This window comes from Diabrotica undecimpunctata, chromosome 10, assembly GCF_040954645.1.
Source record: "Diabrotica undecimpunctata isolate CICGRU chromosome 10, icDiaUnde3, whole genome shotgun sequence".
NCBI lineage: Eukaryota > Metazoa > Arthropoda > Insecta > Coleoptera > Chrysomelidae > Diabrotica > Diabrotica undecimpunctata.
Genome location: NC_092812.1, coordinates 46,327,684 through 46,348,124, shown reverse-complemented (window position 1 = coordinate 46,348,124; position 20,441 = coordinate 46,327,684). Strand labels below are relative to the sequence as shown.

Genomic DNA, 20,441 nt, shown 5'->3' with positions numbered 1-20,441 from the left:
CTAGGTCCGTACGTGCGGTCAAAGAAATACCACCCCACACCATAACGGATCATCCACCAAAAAATGTGGTGTATGAGAAGTTACACTGAGCATATCGTTCGTTGGGTCGTTGCAACGCACGAACATGTCGTTATTGTACAAAAAAAATCGGGATTCATTAGTAAATAGCACTCGTTCCCAGTCAGCCTCTAACCAATTAACGTGTTCTCTGGCAAAATGTAGTCTCCCCCTTCGATGCTCTGCAGTTAATAGAGGACCTCGGGCGGCAATCCTAGGTGTTAAGTTGTATTCCCTAAGTCGCTGGCGAACAGTTTCAGTACTAATTTGTATAGCATGCACCTCTTGAAGCTGAATTTGTAGACTTCGATGTGTTACAAAACATTGTCGAAGAACAGAAATTCTTAAAAATCGATCTTGAATAGGGGTAGTTACCCGGCTTCGTCCTTGCCCTGGTCTGCGAGTATGATCCCCTGTTTCGAGGAATCTTTTTAACACCCGTGAGACGGATGTGTAAGACACATTAAACCCACGACCAATTCTTCGGTAACTCCAACCTTTTTCCGAAGTATCACTGCTTGGGCACATTCATCTCGGGTTAAATTACGTGATTGACGCTCCATAATAAACACAATTAACAATAATCAACAATTAAACAGTAGCCGAATAAAATTCGTGAACACTTGGAAATTAGTATATTTATAGAATTAGTACATTTTTTGCTTCTTTTTGTTTTGTTGCAAAAAAAACTGTAGCGATAAAACACAGTCAATAATTATAGAGTGTGCGAACAGCATATACAAGGGGCTTGCAAAATATAACATTACAATGGAAATTTTTATTGACGCTAATAAAATATTTTAATATTTCAAAGTGGTGCGTTAATTTTTTGGAGAAGTGTATAAAGAGTAATTATTTTCCAATGTGCTTCCAGTAAATTATCGTTCCAGCGTGTTCGTTATGGTCCCATCTTCCCACTCAGGAATGATCTCTTCCTGTTTTCACTATTTTGTCCTTCAGATTTTTTATCATTGAAATGCCTGTTTCAAATAATTCGTAATTATTAGTAAGTATTATCTTATATGCAAAGCAGTCTGTTTAATTTTTTGTTCTTCCACATTGATACTTTTATTATTCCAATCAAGAATCTTAAAAGCATAATATAATATAATATATAATATAAAACAGTGTTAAATAATTTTGGGGATAATGTATCACCTGATGGGAAACTTATTAGTAGTATTACGCTGGCAGCTGAGTTTCCATAACTAAGAGCTTCTGGAGTCAAATGTTATCTGCAAGTCAACAAAATCAGCAGCAATGGCCTACTGTATGCTATTGTTTTCTTGATGAGTACATCTAAAAGACCATAATCCTACCGATAGTGAGCTAGGGATGTGAAACTTGGGTGTTAAAACTCAAAAATCTGTAAACCGCATAGACATCTTTAAAAGAAAGGTACTGACACAACTGAACAGGTGGCGAGTCAGATACAATTATGAAATATACATATAATATATATAAAGAACAACCTTTATCTCATTATGTTCGTTTACAGCGTCTTCAATGGACAGGCCATAAATTTAGTAATGAATAAAAGAGGCTTCCAAAAAAAAACTGTTGAATGCAAAAATGCAGGGGAAGTGACCTACTGGAAAACAGAGAAACCTCATCCACATTGGAGAATGATGTGGATGAAGACGCCATAAATCTCATTGGCAGTCAATCGTGGAGAAGAATGGCTACAGATCGTACCGAATGGATACATTTGCTCAGGAAGTCCAGGGCTCGAATTAAGTTGTAGAGCCATAGGATGGATGGACGTTTAATGTAAGAAAATTATCGAGACCTGTAATTTTATCTGTAATACTACATATTTTTGTAATATAGTATATCAGTATGTTATTGTAGCTTTGTGAAAATGAGACAATATATAGGCATTCATTTAATATCAACTTCTCCATTGCCCGTTCCAAGCCCGGACGAGAAAGGAGCAGGGTAAGTGGCTAGTGATGGGTCTTGGCCACATAATTCATATCTAATTGGATGCTGTCAATTAATGCCACTTATTGCTCAAGTCTAGACACGTAGATGACAATAGCAAATTCCACCCACGATGGGATGGGTAAAGGCGAGCTTTCACCACCCTAAATCTGGACCATCTTGGCTAAGATATGGTAACCCTAACAGAAGAAGGTTGGAAATGGAACCAATAACCTATCCTGTAAAAAATGTTATGAGAGACACAGAAACAAAAATCAGACCTCACGTCAACGACCCGACGAAATTTTAAGAGAGATTGGAGTGAGGGGATGGAGAAGACAGGTACTCGACTGGAAAGGATAGAAGGATGTTTTGAGGTAGGCCAAGGCTCATGAAGGACTGTAGTGCCATATGATGGACATATCATTATGGATGAGGTAATAACGAAATTGCGCAAAAAAGGATATATACAATGGGGAATATGGACGTGAACATACTATGTTATACAGACGGTGCTACCATGGTAGTGGAGAATGAAGACGATATTCAAAGGCTCTTTAAAGATTTCAACAAAGACGATAATTTAATCCAAAGAGAAGAAGTCTAGATATAGCTCTCTCTTCGTTAACCATTTTCCGGCCACTCCTGAATGTAGGCCTTTCCCAATTGCTTTCATCTTTCTTTATCTTGTGCCAATCTAATCCACTGTTTATCTGCCACTGCTCTTATGTCTTATACCCATTTCTTTTGAGGTCTTTCCATGCTTCTTGTTCTCCATTCTAGGATTATCTAGGTTCATCTGTTATCATCATATCTGGCTATGTGACACGCCCAGCACTATTTCATTTTTGTAATTTCTTCCACGAAATCCTTCATCTTCCTTCTGCGCCTTACCTCAGTGTTTCTAATCTTGTAACTTAGTAGTAATCCTAGCACGTTTCGTTCCATGGCCCTTTGCGTTGTTTCTAATTTTTAGCAGATTTTCTGGTAAGGGATACGGTCTCCAACCACTAGGTATATACTGGTATTGTGTATGTGTTATACACCTTTTTTCTTTAAGTTTCTAGGAATGACCTACAGCAAAAATATTAGTTTCTATAATAAGGAACGCTAGGGTAACATTTAGTTTCAGCAAAATCATTGTTACACTTTAGTGTTACTGTATAAATAATTCAGTTATCTACCAAATTTAATGGGAATAAACCATAATTTGAATTGAAAATACGGTATATTAAATATAATAGATAATATAGAAACTCCACAACAAAATAGTTTCAGAAACATATTAAATAATTGTGGTTTCCATATGACTTAGCTGAACCATTTAACCTAAAATCTGTTAGTTTAATGTGCTTGATAATTTAATGAAGAAAATGCCGAGCTCCTGGCAATGTCGCAAAATCAAACGCGCTGTCATCGTTTGTTCTGTTATATTTTGTGGTTCAATTAGCAATAGATACATTATAATATAATTTAGTTACTTGCTCAAATAGTAAAAAAAAAAAATTCTGATTACCATAATGGAACCTTAAAGATCATCCAGCAACTCTAGTTACATACAAAATTATCAATACTACAGTGTTATTGCATATATGCCAGACAGAAAAGCGTAGGTACTGTATTGTAAGTTACGTTGATACGAGACAATATTCAAGTTGTTTTTTGGACGTAATGCTAACGATGTACATAAGATATACGAATAATATGCACATAAGATATATGGTATATACCAAACAATAAAAGACGCTAGAGTAGCATACCGTCATGCATAATGTCGTTAGAGTAACGACACTAGTAAGATGGGGAATACAATGAAAACCGACCTAAAACACAATAACACTAACACAATAATTATGTTCGTATCTAACTCAAACGTCCCCTTAAATATGCTGTCCCATAGCGAAATTAGTCACTGTGCACGTGACATTTAAGTGCCCCGCTATACTGGTCAAGTTGTACTATAGAAAAGCATCTAAAAGTTAAAAACATTAATAGACATAAATATAAACAAATACTACTTTGAATTTGTCCAGTTAAAAATGAGTACAGAGTCCAGATTAATTCTACTTCACGTGTATTTGTAGGGTTATTTTTCTGCTACATTTAAATCTCGTGACAGTTATTTTAAAAGCTATAAAAGCGAACATATTTAATTAGGTAAAGAGTTGCTTACGTTATCAGGTAACATACAATATTGACAGACAAAAAGCACACACATAAATAGAAAATCATAGGCGTCGCAATTAAAACATTTAAACAAGTATTAAATTAAAAACTTGTTCATGTTATGTTGTTACTTATATACTTATACTTATAGTTTTTGTGCTATTCTATATAAAACAATAAAATTTAATAATTAGCGTAATTTATTTATGGAGTCGATTCATACTAAATACTGAAAACTTTTACATTTAAAATTAAAACAAGATGTCTTGTGTAGATCATTTTGCTCTAGATAGAGTGTGGTTTATTCCCAGATACCTGGTATTATAAATCAGTTGCCCGTTTACTTTTATGTCACACGTTTGATCTAGAGCTTCCTTAAAAATGTTGTCTCAGTTTTGTTCAAGAATTTATAAAATTAATATGACCACCCCGACAAACTTCGAATACAATACAACATAAAATGCAAATGAGCAAACCTTAAGGTGTTAAGCCAGAATTGAACGACTCAGGAGCGGAGAACATAAATGTACTTTCTTCTTCTGGTGCACTCCATTACTGAAGGTTTGCGATCACCACATCAAAATGTTCTCGATTCTGCGACACTCATAGTAATCACTGAACGTTCTTGTCCGTCCAAGTTCTGAATTTGCGAAGCCATGACATGGCTCTTCTACCTACTCCCCTTCGACCTTCTATCTTCCCTTCAATTATTAATCGTAGAAGGTTATATTTCTCATTTCTCATTATGTGGCCTAGGTACGAGGTCTTTCTTTCTTAATCGTTGTTATAAATTTTAACTCTCTATTTATGGTGTTTAATACTGTTCGATTCGTAATGTGTTGTATCCACGATATTCTGAGCATTTTACGATAAACGCACATTTCAAAGGCTTCTCATGGTATTTAATTTTAACCTCCAGGCGTGCACTCAGAAGTACTAACCAAACGCAGCATTCAATAACTCTAATTCGGATGTCTAAGTTTTCATGTTTTTGTGTATGATAAATACTACGCCATATTGTTGAGGGCAGTTATTTTCTTCTCCAAAGAAGTAGATAACATGGTCATCAATGTTTAGTCTTCCTGTACCGGTCCCTCTTACTTCGCGAAATCCTAATATTTCAATAGTATTCCCACTCATTTCTTGAATTATATTATGGACCTTTCCTGCTCTTAGTAGGCTTCCAATATTCCATGTTCCAATTTTTATCAATTTTTTCATCACAGCAAGTCCGGAGATTCTTCGCACCCCTACTTCATTTAATTAAGAAGCGCCAGTACTCAGGGTCATTATTGATTTTACTTGCCATGATGAGTGATTTTCTTAAAGATATCTATAAAGGATCTTTAATGTAGTAGTTTTGTTTTGCTTTGTGCATCCTGATTCCGTTGACCTTATTGGTTCTTCTGCCTTTAGAGTTGATTTCTCTACTCAAGGACAACAGAGTGCCCCTACTTCAGACCACTCTTCCACAGTCTCAAGGAAGCTGTTAATATATTTAAAGGGGCCATTTATACCGATGGTCATTTGGTGATTCCACTATACCTGGCTACCCTCACTTGGTTGTAAAAATAGAAAAATGTCAATAAGCAGATACATTTCTTACATATCTAAATAAATATCTCATTCTCTTCGGATTAAATAGCACCCTCCTCACTACATTGGTCATTTGCCAAAGAAATTATAATTGGCTCTATTGTTTCGTTTATTATCCTATCGAATTTTCAGAATATTTCTTCCTCTGCTATATAAGAGCTCTTTATTTTTCCAATTACTGTTAAGTAATGGTTCCTTTAATCTTGAATGGTAACTGGCATTGTCCATAACTACGACATAATTGATCAGTGGGACTATATCGTCAGGAATCAACGGCAGAATAAAGTACAAAGTTTTTTGTTTAATATTTAAGACTGCTCATATTTAAAAATCATTATCATCCTCGTCATTAATTGTTGAAAATCAAAGATTCTAACGAGTTCAAAAGTAGTTTAGAATATGTTTTGTTTACCCCTACTAAAAAAAATAGAAGTTGGTCAATGAAGACATATATAGCAGTAGTAAATGCTCATCAATAAACATTCTTGTCACCGTTTCGTTAAATACTTGCAAAAAATCCACATCTGCAGGTTCATGCCTACTATAAAATGGATTAATACAACAGCGACAGTGAAAACATTTTATTTACATTAACATGTACGTATTTGAAATTTTTATCATTTTCTACGTTTGTTGTAAATGGATGTATTTTTCTCACAAAGAAGTAATTAAGCCTTATTAAAACAGTGATGCTCTTTACATGAGAATTCCTGTATACATTTCAATCTAAGATAAAACAAAAAATTGTTTTTGATTGATTGTTCTTTTATATCTATAGTTTTATATGATTTTATTTTTAGTTTCATTGGAAGCTTTCGGTCATACAACACATCACTCACCTCTTTCTATTTCATCTGTCCCGTCCTACTCCACTGAATTCCTCTCTCTCTCTCTATTTCCCTATTATCTTTCCATTCTCTTACCATCCAAAATTATCATCAAATGAACAATTACGTTTTGAACCTTTTTCGTTAAGAGCTTCTGCATTCCTCTCCCACTATGTCCCTATTACTTTGTAATAACGATGCTAGGTACATAAAACTATTAATTTTCGCAGTTCTCTAACCATCCAAAATTATCATCTTAAATGAACAACTACGTTTTGATCCTTTTTCTTTAAGACCTTGTCACCACTGTTCCAGTAATATTTTTCAGTATTTCCTACTAACACAGGGTACATTTAAGCATCACGAAATGTTACCCTGTACTTTTACATATTATTCATCCTTCTCTCCCACACGTCTTACTCCCTCATATATATCTCCCACAAACTTCAAATATTTAGCGGGGACTCCTTTATTATTAACTGCCCACTACAGAACCTCTCTAGGAACTCTGTTTCCTTAAGATCAATAAATACTGTACAACCGTTGGTTTCTTTATTCCTATGAAGTAAAGTTAAGTTCGTGTGACGGCTTTACGTACCTTCCGATGCACGATGACGGCTGGTATAATTTTAAGAAATGAAAATGTCGTTGTCTGTGACGAGGATCGAACTCGTGTGTTCCTGCTTAGAATGCCAGTATCTCGCTGTTGAGCTATGCTACTGATATTTTCTGACAACTCCCTTATTTTTGTAAACCGGGACGAATATATTGCTTCTCCATTCGTTTGGTATTCATTTAACTTCCGACTTCTGCCTCTCCTATAGCTGTCCGCACTTCCCCAAGGATATCATCTGGTCCAACTCCTTCACCTTTATGTTTTGATGTGCTTGAGCAATTTTCTCGTTTACTATATTTGTGATCATTGCTGTTACTGTCTCCGTTAGTTCAACTGGTTGTGTTACATTCTTCGTTTAACCAACTATCAATACTTTACGATTCAGTCTCTCTCTCGCTCTCTCTCTCTCTCTTTCTCTCTCTCTCTTTCTCTCTCTCTCTCTCTCCCCCTCTCTCTCTCCCTCTCCCTCTCTCCCTCTCCCTCTTTCCCTCTCTCTTTCCCTCTCCCTCTCTCTCTCCCTCTCTCTCTCCCTCCCCCCTCTCTCTCTCCCTCCCCCCCTCTCTCTTTCTCTCTCTCTCTCTCTCTCTCTGTATCTCTCTCTCTCCAATGGCGCTACAGCCCAAATCGGGCCTCGGCCTCCTCCAAACTATGCCTCTAACCTTGTCGGTCCCGCGCCGAACTTCTCCAGGTTCTCACGTCTAGCAAATTTTGCGCGTCTGCTGCCACTTCATCCTCCCATCTTTTCCGTGGCCTTCCTTTTGGTCTTGCGCCCTACATTTTACTATCTAGAGCTCTTTTCGGCAATATTTCTGTCTCCATTCTTACTACATGACCAGACAAGCGAAGTCTCTGAAGTTTAACGAATTCTGAGATCGGTGTATCTTTGAACAGTTGGTAGAGTTCATGGTTACACCTGGATCTCCATTCAGTAATTTGCTAAAATATTCTTGACAATAAAGAGATCAATAAGATCTGGTATGGTATAGTGCCATCCGTTTTCAAGATAAAGGGCGTTAAATTAAAAAAAAATATACTTTTTTTATGATTTGATCATAATTGGCAACATTCTAATGACATTTTTTACAAACATGTTTTGGAAGCTTTTACAGCTCATGAATTTGTTTTTATATCTGGCTCTTATAGTTCTGACTCCTTTTGTCACAAAATCGTGGATTTTGTCAAGCATACATCCCTATCCAGACTCGAGAGTCATTATTAAAGAACTCATTCCATTCCTGGTCCCAAACCAATCGTTATCTGCATCATTTAAGACGATTACGGCGATGATCAGTGGAAAGAGGTAGCACCCAGTGTGGCTGAAGTAGAGAAACGCGAATTCGACTATAAATTTTTCTCATCCCATTTGGTCTTCCATGTTCTGCAAACCATTGATTTGCAATAGACCTGTTACTGAAGAAGCGGTCTCTTAGAGCCATCCATATTATTCGACGATTTTGACGCTCTGTTTTCTTCCGTGCCGTCCTGTGCCTCTCGACCTTCGTGTTCGACCTTCTTGTTGCCATGTTCGATAATATCTAACACAATATCTAAACTTTTGTAAACCCTATTCGCAATTTTCCGAAAGAAAGTTCGGTTTCTCTTCATCGAAGTATCCACCCCCTACCAAACTCGCTCAGTTGATACAAATTTGCGCGTCTTCATAACTTAGGTATTGTAAATGACTTTCAAAAAAATCAAGAATCGAACACCTCTAAATTTTGATTGGTAATAAAATTAAAAGTTAAATTTTTTACTGGTTAGCAAATTTAGAAAAAAAAATTAATAAAAAACGAAAACCTAAACTGATATGGCTGAAATTCTATACCAAATTTTATTAAAATAAAATAATTTATAATGGGTGTTCGGATTTCTATGTCACTTAGTATAATTGAGACATTTAAAAATCATTATTTGATCATTGTATCAAGCGACTCCATAACCAAATTATCTAAAAATACATTTACGAACAAAGCAATTAAATATACAGAAGTTTTTGTGGGTTTATAAAAATATTTATTAAATGTAAAACTAAAATGATAAAAATACATTCGACGCCTATGAAAAATAGCATTAAAATGAAACATAATGATCATGAAATTGTTATGAACCAATACATCAATCATACAAAGATTGAATACATCTACTAATGTTCAAATCAAATTATGGAGACTCAAAATAATATATTTATGATACAACGCCATTTATTAGATGTAAAATGCTCATTCATATCAATTATATATTTTTCTAAAACATCATGCAATTTTCTATATACCTTTTATCTACTTTTAGAAAGTATACATTTACAAACGAGAACCATAATTATCGTAACAATTTTAACTGTAGGTGTGATAAAATGATTCATAATAATTAAACAAAATAATTAAGGTCTTTTTTTAGGATTCTAGGTAAGTTGTTTCGTGATTTTAATTATTGCTTTTTTATCTAACAACTGTTTCTATATATGTTAGGTAGTACCTTTTACTCTAGGAGCCAGAGAAGGTGTTAAATCTTTTATGCCCCTCGGTACCTTGAGGTTTTATATGTTTTTTGGGGCATCGAATCGATTTTTTGAGGGTACCAGGCTGAATATCCGACAGATAAGTTGTAACCCCCTTCCTAAACCCCCTCGTTTTAAAAGTAATTGTTTCAGCTTTAAAATTAACTTTGAAAAATTACTTTATCTTTATTACTAAAAAAGTTATAACTATTAAACTCTCACAGCAAATAAAAACCAATACATACGTAAAATCTATTTAGATTCATTATCATTATATATAAAAATGTTATAGCAGTTTATAGTTAAACACTTATGTAACAGTTCTTACATAAGTTGTTACATAAAACGAACATTTTTAAATTTTTCTATGTTAATTTTTTGCCAAGATATTGAAAATTGATTTACGCGCGCCCGCCTCAGAGCGCGTTATTAAAAGTTCCATATTTTCGTCAAAAATTAACATAAAATCTAATCTAATCTTAAACTATTTGTTTTGAGTTGTTCTATAACTTCCATTAGCCAGATTATCAGAATTTATAGCTTAATTTTGTTTAAATATCTCATAAGGAAATTAATTCACCACTTTTTAGTGAAATTTTTAATGTTCAATTGTTATTTTTATTAATAAACATAAAGTCATTTTACAAATTTTTTTCAAAGCTGAAACAATTACCTTTAAAATGAGGGTCTTGAAAGTTAATCGCACGTACGAAAGCTGAGTTATACTTGGAAAAGCCCCATCGAATGCCTATTTTGCAATTGTTATTCACGAAATTTGTTATAACTCTGGTCCTAACAATCGGATCTAAGTTTACCAAACGTTATTTTGTTCATTTTTTTTAAAGAAACAATTTTCATTGTGGTAAAATTAAATATCTCTAATAGTTTAGGATATATAACCATTTAAACAATTAAATTGATAATAAAAAATTATCTGACGGGTTTTTAGCCAGTACCCTCGAAAAATCGATTCTACGCACCAAAAACATAAAAAAAGGTCAAGGTACCGAGGGGACATAAAAGTGCAATTATTGATGAAGCGAGGCAATCAAATTTAAAATTCATGTTGCATTAACAAATCAGTGAGTTTCTACAGAAGGGTGGCGAACGACTACAAAAAATAACAGTTGATGCATGAAGTGATACTGTACAAGTACATTATTGATTTATTATTCTTCTTCTCCATTCAGGCGAAGAATCCGTTCCAAAAAAGGAAGTAAAAGTGAAGCAAAATGCATGGAAACAATATCTAAAAGATAAAACAAGCGAGAATTACAGTAACTATAAAAATGAAAGAAAAAATGTAAAGATATTAGTAACAGCTGTAAAGAGAGAGTAATTGGGAAAAATTCGGATATAAAAGGAAAGAAGCAAAAGTAACGAACGGCTATTCTACAGAACCTTGAAGATAATAAGAACACAAAAAAATATGAAATATGCAGCAACAAAGATAAAATGGAGAATTAATAACAGATACAAAAGAAATAGTTAAAAGATGGAAACAACACTTTTAGGACCAGCTAACGGATATAAACCAAGACGACATTAATGAAGAACAAAATAATATATTGTATGATAATACAGACAACTCAATAACCGAGGAACAAATAGAAGAAGCAATAAAAACGAAGTATGGAAAAGCTCCTGGAGTGAATAGAAAAACAACAGACATTATTAACATGGGGAAAAATGGAGAACAAATATTACTAAAAATAATGAATAAAATATGGAAAAATTAAGATATACCGAAAGTTTAGAAAGTGTTACTAATAGTAACCATGTACAAAAAAAAAGAGAGAGAAGAGAATGTAATGACTACAGAGGATTGGCGTTGCTATGTATATGTATGAAACTCTTAGAAAAAATAATCAATAAACGATTGAGAATAATAACAGAACACACATTAGACGAAGCATAAAGTGGATTTAGAAGTGGTAGAAGTATACAGGATCATATATTTACTTTAAAATAGATAACACAAAGAGCGTTGCAAGGGAAAAAGAAAATATACGTAGCATTTCTTGACATAGAAAAAGCCTTCGATAAAGTACTAAGACAGAAACTATGGAAAATATGAAGACAAAAAGGAATGGACAACAAGTTACTAAGAATGATACAAAAAATATACAATGAGAACCACAATGCCATAATTAGTAATAATAAAACATTAATGGAAGCTTAAAACAGGGAGGAGCACTTAGCCCAACACTATTTATAACATTTATGGAAGAAATTATTCAGAAGTGCACAACAAGGAGTAAAAAACTGAATGTAGGGTATAGAAATCTCGGAAGGAGTATTTGCTGACGATTTGGTGCTAATTGCAAAAAGTGAGAAAGAACCTAAGAATAATTTGGAAATATGAAAGAAGTACTCACTGAAAACAGAATGAAAATAAATATTAACAAAGCAAAAGTTATGAGAGCAGATATGCGAAACAAGAGAACTTAATATAGAAATTGAAGGAACAAAAATAGAACCAGTTAAAACTCTTACATACATAGGAGTAATAATAGAAGAAGCAAAAATCTATTTTTTCAAAGCGGTTTATAGACCTGTTCTGACTTTTGGCAGCGCATCATGGCAACGGCAAAAGAGAAAAATACAGGCTATAGAGATAAGGTTTTTAAGAAGAGTTAAAGGTGTTACCAAAATGGATAGAATAAAAGTGGAAAGCAAAAATATTGAAAAACAAAAAACGAGGAAGACCAAGCGACATGGGATGAAGTAATCGGAAAGATATTGGAGAGAAGAGGAGTGACATGGACAGGCGCAAGGATGTTGACTCGAAACCGTAAAGAATGGAAGAAATTTGTTAAGTAAATTAAAACTCACACCATCATATGGTAGAAAGGTTTTAGAGGCTGCACCATAATCGGTAGAATACGCTGAGAATGATGATGATGAAGATAATGATATATGTATATGTATTGAAACCTGCCCATTTCGTGATAAATGTCAATTTCTCGAAATTTGTATAACACTCGAGATAACTGAATAACTGAAATGAAACACTTGTTCTAGTGGATGATTGTCAATTACTATGGGGTATTTACCTTTAATCGCCATAACTTTTATCTTTTTTGTCAATATTTTTGTAGTAAAATTCTTGCACACTAAAAAATATAGATACTATAGTTTTTAGATGGTTCTTAATAACTCGTGTTGCCTCCATTGATATTCGTTTATGACTTCTAAGAGGACGGTATATTTTTCTATTCTATTTATCTGTTGTATCCTATTGTAAATGGCGGTTTGGCTTCTATGTCAATCATTTTCAATTTTACCAATAAACCATTACGATTATAATTGGGTTTTAAATACGCTACACCAATGTAAAACTACCATAAAAACAATTGGTAAATGTCGCGGCGAGAATTTTTCATGCAGAATTCTAGTTAATTGATAATCGTTCATCAGAACAAATTATATAAAATAATTATAACCAAATCAAAGTGCATTTTTTTGACCGCATATCATCCATGTCAACTTTCACATAAATATTACACAAATCCTTGATATGGAAGCTATTTGATTTCCTCGGTGTATTTATATCATCTACCACGGACCGTACTTGGATAATGTGACCAAGAAATTATGCTTTTGCTATTTGTAAATAATATCTTATTCGTTTGTTTCTGACTTTTTCCATAACTTTTATCAAAAGCAGCAGAAACATATGTTGTAGAAAGTATTGAGTCGAAGAAAGCTGGACAAAAATTAAATCAAATATCTTATATACATACATAATCGTTTCTCTTCCATCGTTAAGTTTCGAGGTAGGTGATTCTAGCTTTTGATGAATTTTCTCCATTCTTTTCTGTTTTTCGCCATTTGTGTTGCTTCTTACCAATATTTGCCCTTATTTTGTAATATTTCTGCTATGTCGCTGTTCCACTCTTTTATGGTCTGTCTCTTCTGTTTTTCCGTATTGCTGTATCTTCCACACTATTTTCACTTATCTGCTTTTGTTCATTCGTGATATATGACCGACCCATGCTAATTTTTTCTCCTTTATTGTGTCAAGTAAAGGTTTCATTTTAAGTCTGTTTCTTATTTATGTCTGTCTGTATACAGAAGCTGTATACAGACAACAAATTATCAGAAACACCAGAAATAACCACAAACTAAGAAATTAATAGACACACGCAGGAAGTTCAAAAAACACTTAACAGGCTAAAGCATGGAAAAGCTACCAAATGAACTGAACTTATATTAAAAAAAACTTTTTATTTTAAATCCTTTATAAGACGTATATATATATATATATATATATATATATATATATATATATATATATATATATTTGATAAAATTTAAACTGAAATTGATTTATAGAATCTTTTTCATTACGGTCCTAAATGTTTGAAACTTTGGACTGTGGAAGTTGTATTAATCTTCACCTGTTAGCTGGCTAACTAGTGACGTCATAATATTATAATATATGATATTTTGGATTGACTTCGCATGCTTTGTTCTTTGTTGACAGATCAATCACTGTTGGGGTAAATGGTGATCTTAACCACCTTTTCCTTTCATTGTTTGGTTTTTTAGCGACAAGCTGTCAACCAAATTTATCTCATTTTTTGAATATACCGCCTTATTATATAGAGGTTGGTAGGTTGCCTTGCTGTTTATGTCATTTTGACCTCAAGGCCACGTATCTTCACGTTGTTTGCGTGGGTGTTTAAACCTGTAAATTCATTTATCGGCGAGACTCAGTAAGCTAAAGACTGGTAACTTCATTTTATCTTATTACTATTAATCTTAAATAACTTATAATGTTACCTAAAGTTAAAATTAAAATCTAATTTATTAAATAAATTTGTTGGAAGTGCATTCGTATGATCTTTTTAGTTCTTTACACTTTAAAATAAACCTTAATGTTTTTTACTTAAGTTTTTATAATAACTTTTTTATACATGTATGTTTATCACATGTTCTTTTGCTGTGCTAATTTTGTTAAATTGCAAACTATACCTAGTTTCAATTAATTATTTTATACAATGTTAACTCTGAATGTCCAGTTTCGTAAGTTTTTTCATATTTTTAACATCATTGACTGCTACATGTCTTTGTAAGGTAACACACTTTTGTTGTAACTTCTCTATGGATGTTTGGTTTCATATTGTTCTTTTTAGATGAACTGATGATGCTTTCTGAGCAGAAAGCGAAACGTCTTCAATAAATAGATGAAGTAGCCACCTTCTTTGTCTTTTATTTCTCCACTTTGACCGAAAAACCCGCCACTCTTCGAGTGTACCTTAGTTTATATATATATATATATATATATATATATATATATATATATATATATATATATACATATATATATATGTATATATATGTATATATATATATATACATATATATATATATATATGTATATATATGTATATATATATATATATACATATATATATATATATATATATATATATATATATATATATATATATATATATATATGTATATATATGTATATATATATATATATATATATATATATATATATATATATATATATATATATATATATAATGCCTAAAATGCCTAAAAATGCCTTTTCGAGTTACGGACAACAGCAGTTGCTATCATAGAGACACCTCCTCCTGGGTTGGGAACCCCTGGGAGTCTTGCGGAGCATTGACGAAAAGTTGTTTAAAACTAAAACATCATTTAAATGTATCAACAGATATGTATTAACTAACAAAGTTAACAACATTTAAAGGGTTTTACCCACATATTTAGTTGATTTACTCATGCATACCTGGTAACTGCACTGATGATGGACTTATTAGTCCGAAAACGTTCTGTGATGTAACCCGAAAGGGCGTTGTTAGAATATATATATACCTTTTATAAAGGATTTTTATAATAGACTAGCGGGTCAACGCCTGATCACCTTGAAGAAAGCGTTCGACAGAGTAAATCTCAAAGTTGTAATCCATCTTTTATACAACAGAGAAGTTCCTTAGATATCATAAAAACTATTGAAAGCATTTACCAAGATGAAAGTCAGAATAGATAGACAACTTGCATAACATGGGACAGCATATAGAAATACGCCAACGAAATACGACTGATTAAGCGCTATGATCTTCAATTTGATCATAGACAAAGTCATCAAAATCGTCAACAAAGGAAGAGCATACATATTGAGAAACAAACAAGTAAAAAATACTATGTTAAGCAGATGACGCAATATTAATAACCCAAGAGGAAAATAGTGTACAAAGACTAGTCCAAAGATTCAAAAGAATGCAAGAACGCAAGAGTAAAATAATTTAAATTAGAAATCGATGGGATCAGTAATACCAAGTAATGGAAGTAAAATACCTTAAGATTACATTGGCCAGCTATAGAGAACTGGAGAGAGAACTGAGAGATCAAGTAATTATAAAATAGTAAATATATTTTCATGATGCCTTCTTAACACTATATGGCATATAGCAAATCGACATATTAACAATGAGATAAAATCAATAATTTATAAAGCCAGTATAAGACCAAGAAATCCATCGGAAACAAAATCCGACACAGCCACAACAAAAAGGTTAGAATTTTCATTCTAACCTTGTTTCGGAATATACTATACGAAAATAAGCCCTGCTTTCTAAGACTCTTACCCACTATTTTCCTTTTGTTTACTACCATATTTTGCATTAAATTTTATTTAATGATTTTTATCGATGACTCGTTGTTATTATAGTTCAGATAGTGTGCTGAATCCGGTACTGGTTCGAGCGAGTTTTTTCGATTTTTTGCAGATAACCGATAAAGGATGTTAAGCATTTCTTCCCATTATTAGTCTTGTGTCCCCTCTTGAGATATGTTTTCTTTCTCTGTTTATCAGACCACCGAGTTCTACACCACACACACAGAGTAATTCTTCGGATTAAAGCCACCCATGATATACTTTTCCTTTGAACTTATAATTTGTCCAAAATGTGAAATTCAGGTGATGCCTTACTCCACGAACGGCGTGTAGGGAATTGGGAGATAACTTGCCTCTTGGGGACCATATTGAAGGTTTCTGTTTAATATTACAATTTTTTATCCCGACTTTCTCATTACTTAAATGAATTGTACGGATCAAACCAATTTCTGTATTTATCTTACCGCAACTGAAAGTTTAATTATGTTTCTCGTAATTTTAATACTGATTTTGGATGTAATTTGACGTTGACAAAAAATATATATACTTCCTTCGTAATCGATGATATTAGTACAGGAGATATTAAAACAAGTCTTTCACAGTTTTTCCAAAAAAAGTCTACAGTGAACGCTATATTATTACAAAATTATACAAAAATGGGCATTTTAAAAAAGTATCCAGTTTGGATAATTTTACAGATTTAATACAATTTTACCTTTTGCAAAAATAAGCCGTATAAGTAAAGGATTCAACCGTACATGACGAAAATTGATTTTATCTAACGATAAAACACTGAAAACTTTTGTTTTCAAAACTTCCACAAAATTTATTACAATTTATTATCACTACAGCTGTTTCGGCAGAGTGCCTCTTTTGGCGAGGCTATTTTTGGTATGCATTTACACTTTGTCTTTAACTGAATAAGTTGAAGAGCGGAAAACTATTTGTCTCAAGTTAGTCATTCAGAATTAGGTCTGTATTTTTTAATTTGTTAATTTACATTGATTCTAATAAAGATATTTTGAATGTGAATAATTTTAAATTGGTCATTAAAAGAATGATCATGGTCTAGAAAGTGAAGTGCAACAGATTGAAATCCCGAAACAAATTTTGAAAAAAACACTAGAATATGGCATTGATACTCATCACATATTTATAAACTACAAAGCAGCCTACGACTCTGTGAATACAAGAGAAATGTTCAAAGCAATGAAAGAGCTAGGAATACCAAATCAGTTGGTAAATTTAACAAAACTAACTCTTGAAAAAGTTAAATGTAGAGTACTAATTAAGGGGAACTATCTGAACCCTTTAAAACAAATAACGGATTGCTCCAGGGAGACCCTCTTTCCTGTATACTGTTCAATCTGGCTCTGGAAAAAGTAATACGTATGTCACAAATCACAACCACTGGTTCAATATATAATAAATCAGTGTGAACCCTGGCCTATGCTGATGATATCAATATTGTTGGTAGAACAGAAAATGCTGTACGAGAGGCGTATGTAGCATTAGAAGAATCAGCTCCAAAAATGGGTCTAATAATAAACACCAACAAAACGAAGTATATGAATATAAGCACGCAACTACAAATACTACGACCACTTAAAGAAAACGACGTGATTGAAGCAGTGAACGAATTTGTATACCTGAGAGCGCTCCTTAACACTGAAAATAATACTATCGCAGAGATAGATCGCAGAATTTGCACGTCCAACAGATGCTATTTTGGGCTCAACCTCCTTCTTAAATCCACAATTATAAGGAATACAAAAATAAAACTCTACAAAACAACAATACGTCCAGTCCTAACATATGGTTCAAAGACCTGGACTCTAACAAAAAAATAATGAAAACATGTTAGGATGTTTCGAAAGAAAAGTACTAAGGCGAATTTATGGAGCAGTGTATGACAATGCAGTGTGGAGAAGACGATACAACTTCGAACTTTATAGAATATACCAGGAACCTGATATCGCAAGACATATTAAAATAAGACGTCTGAGGTGGATAGGGCATGTAATGCGGATGGAACAAAATGACCCAGCTGACCCATTGGCCAGAGAAAAAGAGGAAGACCTAGAACAAGATTCCTTGATAACATCGATGAAGACATGAGAAATATGGGAATACGTGCTTGGTGGAGAAAGGCGATAGATAGGGACGACTGGAGAGAAATTCTTGAGGAGGCTAGGACCCACGTAGGGTCGTAAAGCCAAAATGATGATGATGATCATTAAAAACGAGAACCAAAAGAAAAAGTACTTACACAGTGGAGTATACAAAGTTAAATGTGGCGACTGCCCAAAAATTTATATCGGTCAAACTAGTAGAACTTTTAACAAACGGATAGCAGAGAACAAAAGGGCTTTCAATAATAGAAAAACCTATTCTAGATTACTAGAATATATGAAAATTAAAACATTAAAAAATACAGACATAATTCTGTAGACTTCAGACAAACAGTTCTCCCCTGCTCAACTTATTCAGTTGAAGCCTATAAACTGTAAACGCATACAAAAAATAGATCACTTAAAAGAAAGGTACTCTATCGAAACCGGTGTAGTGATAATAAATTATAATAAATTTTGTGTAAGTTTTGAAAAGAAAAGTTTTCAGTGTTTGATTGTTAAATAAGTTGTATACTGCTTTTGTATTTAATGTATATTGTACGGTCAACCAACACTGTTATATGGTCAGGCATTAAAAAGACCTGTTCCATGTACTTATAGCGAACAGTTACGCTGCAGTTGGAGACAAATGTGGTGCTCAAATAATTTTGAAGGTATTTGTCATTATATGAGTTGTATAAATGATGTACTTTTGATATAATTTTAAGCCTCCAAAATTAATTTTTAGTATATATTTTTCAATCCAAATTAATACTCAAATTTCAGCGTTCTTAACAGTTAAGACGAGTACAACAGAAAGCAGAAAGCAGTTTTTGATTAAAAAGTCTAAACTATTTAATCATATTTGCATTAAGGTAAACATCTGAAGTTTGAACATTGAAAAGAAATTGTTAGACACAAATATTCATACATAATTAAAAACATTTGTCACTTACCGACTATGTAGAACCCTCAAAGATTTCGGTGACATACAGTTAACGCTCCAGTCAGTGTTGCCATGATCATTGCAGATGGTGATGGAAAACCTCCCATAATTTGCTCTTATTAACTTGATGAGCTCACCGTCCTTGCATTCTATCTTAAGAATCTTGCCTTCACAGGCGTAGGCAGTCTCGTATCGAATTTCTGCAAAAAAAATGTTGAGTTAGGATTTTATCACACTTAGATTTAATTAAGTTTTCCATTATCCGGAAACAGTCTGTTAAAAATATCATAATACTGCAGCCAATTGGCTTATTGTACATCTTTCATTTATTCATAAATACCCATTCCAGAACATTCTGAAACATTGTACCAGACCTTACACGTCTAGTGGATGGGTACCATATGTTTTTGGTGTTTTTGGAATCACTGGATAGTGTCCAAAAAGTATTTGCCAAAAAGTTATGTAAAATATAGTTGTCTGGTTCTCTGTCACAGAGTCAGAGTCTCGAGCTGATTCCTGCTTGTTTTTAACAGAATTTTTAACTAGTCCTATTAAGTTATGTCTGTATAAAGTACATTTTAACACCTGTTCGTATCCAAGCTTTTTCCGGTAGCGGGCAGTACTTTTTGGCACTCCTACGGTCGGTTCTGGACCCGATAACATGGCACCATATACATGTAAAACTGTTATGTTCAATCAGTCTATCTACATATTCTTGGCATTCCCACAGAAGCCTAGAGACTACTTTAGAGCTTCTGAGAGCCCCCATAGCCACTGGACTATCTATGTAGACATTTATCCGCTTTGGTTCAAACATTCCCATGTTAATTTCTCTTTAATACTGCAAGATTGCATAATTATCTACCTGAAAAACAAAAGTATTTATACACTCGTAATTTGGGCCGATTTTATAATTTACCATTTTGAGTTTGCACCTTCAAGTTTAGAGGACCTAATCCCTCCGAGTTCCTCCTTCTGGTAAATTTCATGATATCAAGAAAGTAATCAGTTAATTTGGTTTTTGCCTCCCGTCACTCTATAGAC

At 33.3% G+C, this 20,441-nt stretch overlaps 1 protein-coding gene across 12 annotated transcripts in view; it reads right to left on the bottom strand.

Annotated features, from left to right (window-relative positions):
• Positions 1-20,441, bottom strand: part of LOC140452463 (latrophilin Cirl-like) — a 931,875-nt gene that overhangs the window by 65,058 nt on the left and 846,376 nt on the right. For all 12 annotated transcript variants that reach the window (XR_011952194.1, XM_072546736.1, XM_072546737.1 and 9 more), the window contains one exon: positions 19,408-19,597. Coding sequence is in view for 11 of the 12 variants with exons in the window: in XM_072546736.1 (XP_072402837.1) it covers positions 19,408-19,597 (190 nt within the window). In the remaining variant the exon portion in view is untranslated. The remainder of the gene's footprint in view (positions 1-19,407; positions 19,598-20,441) is intronic.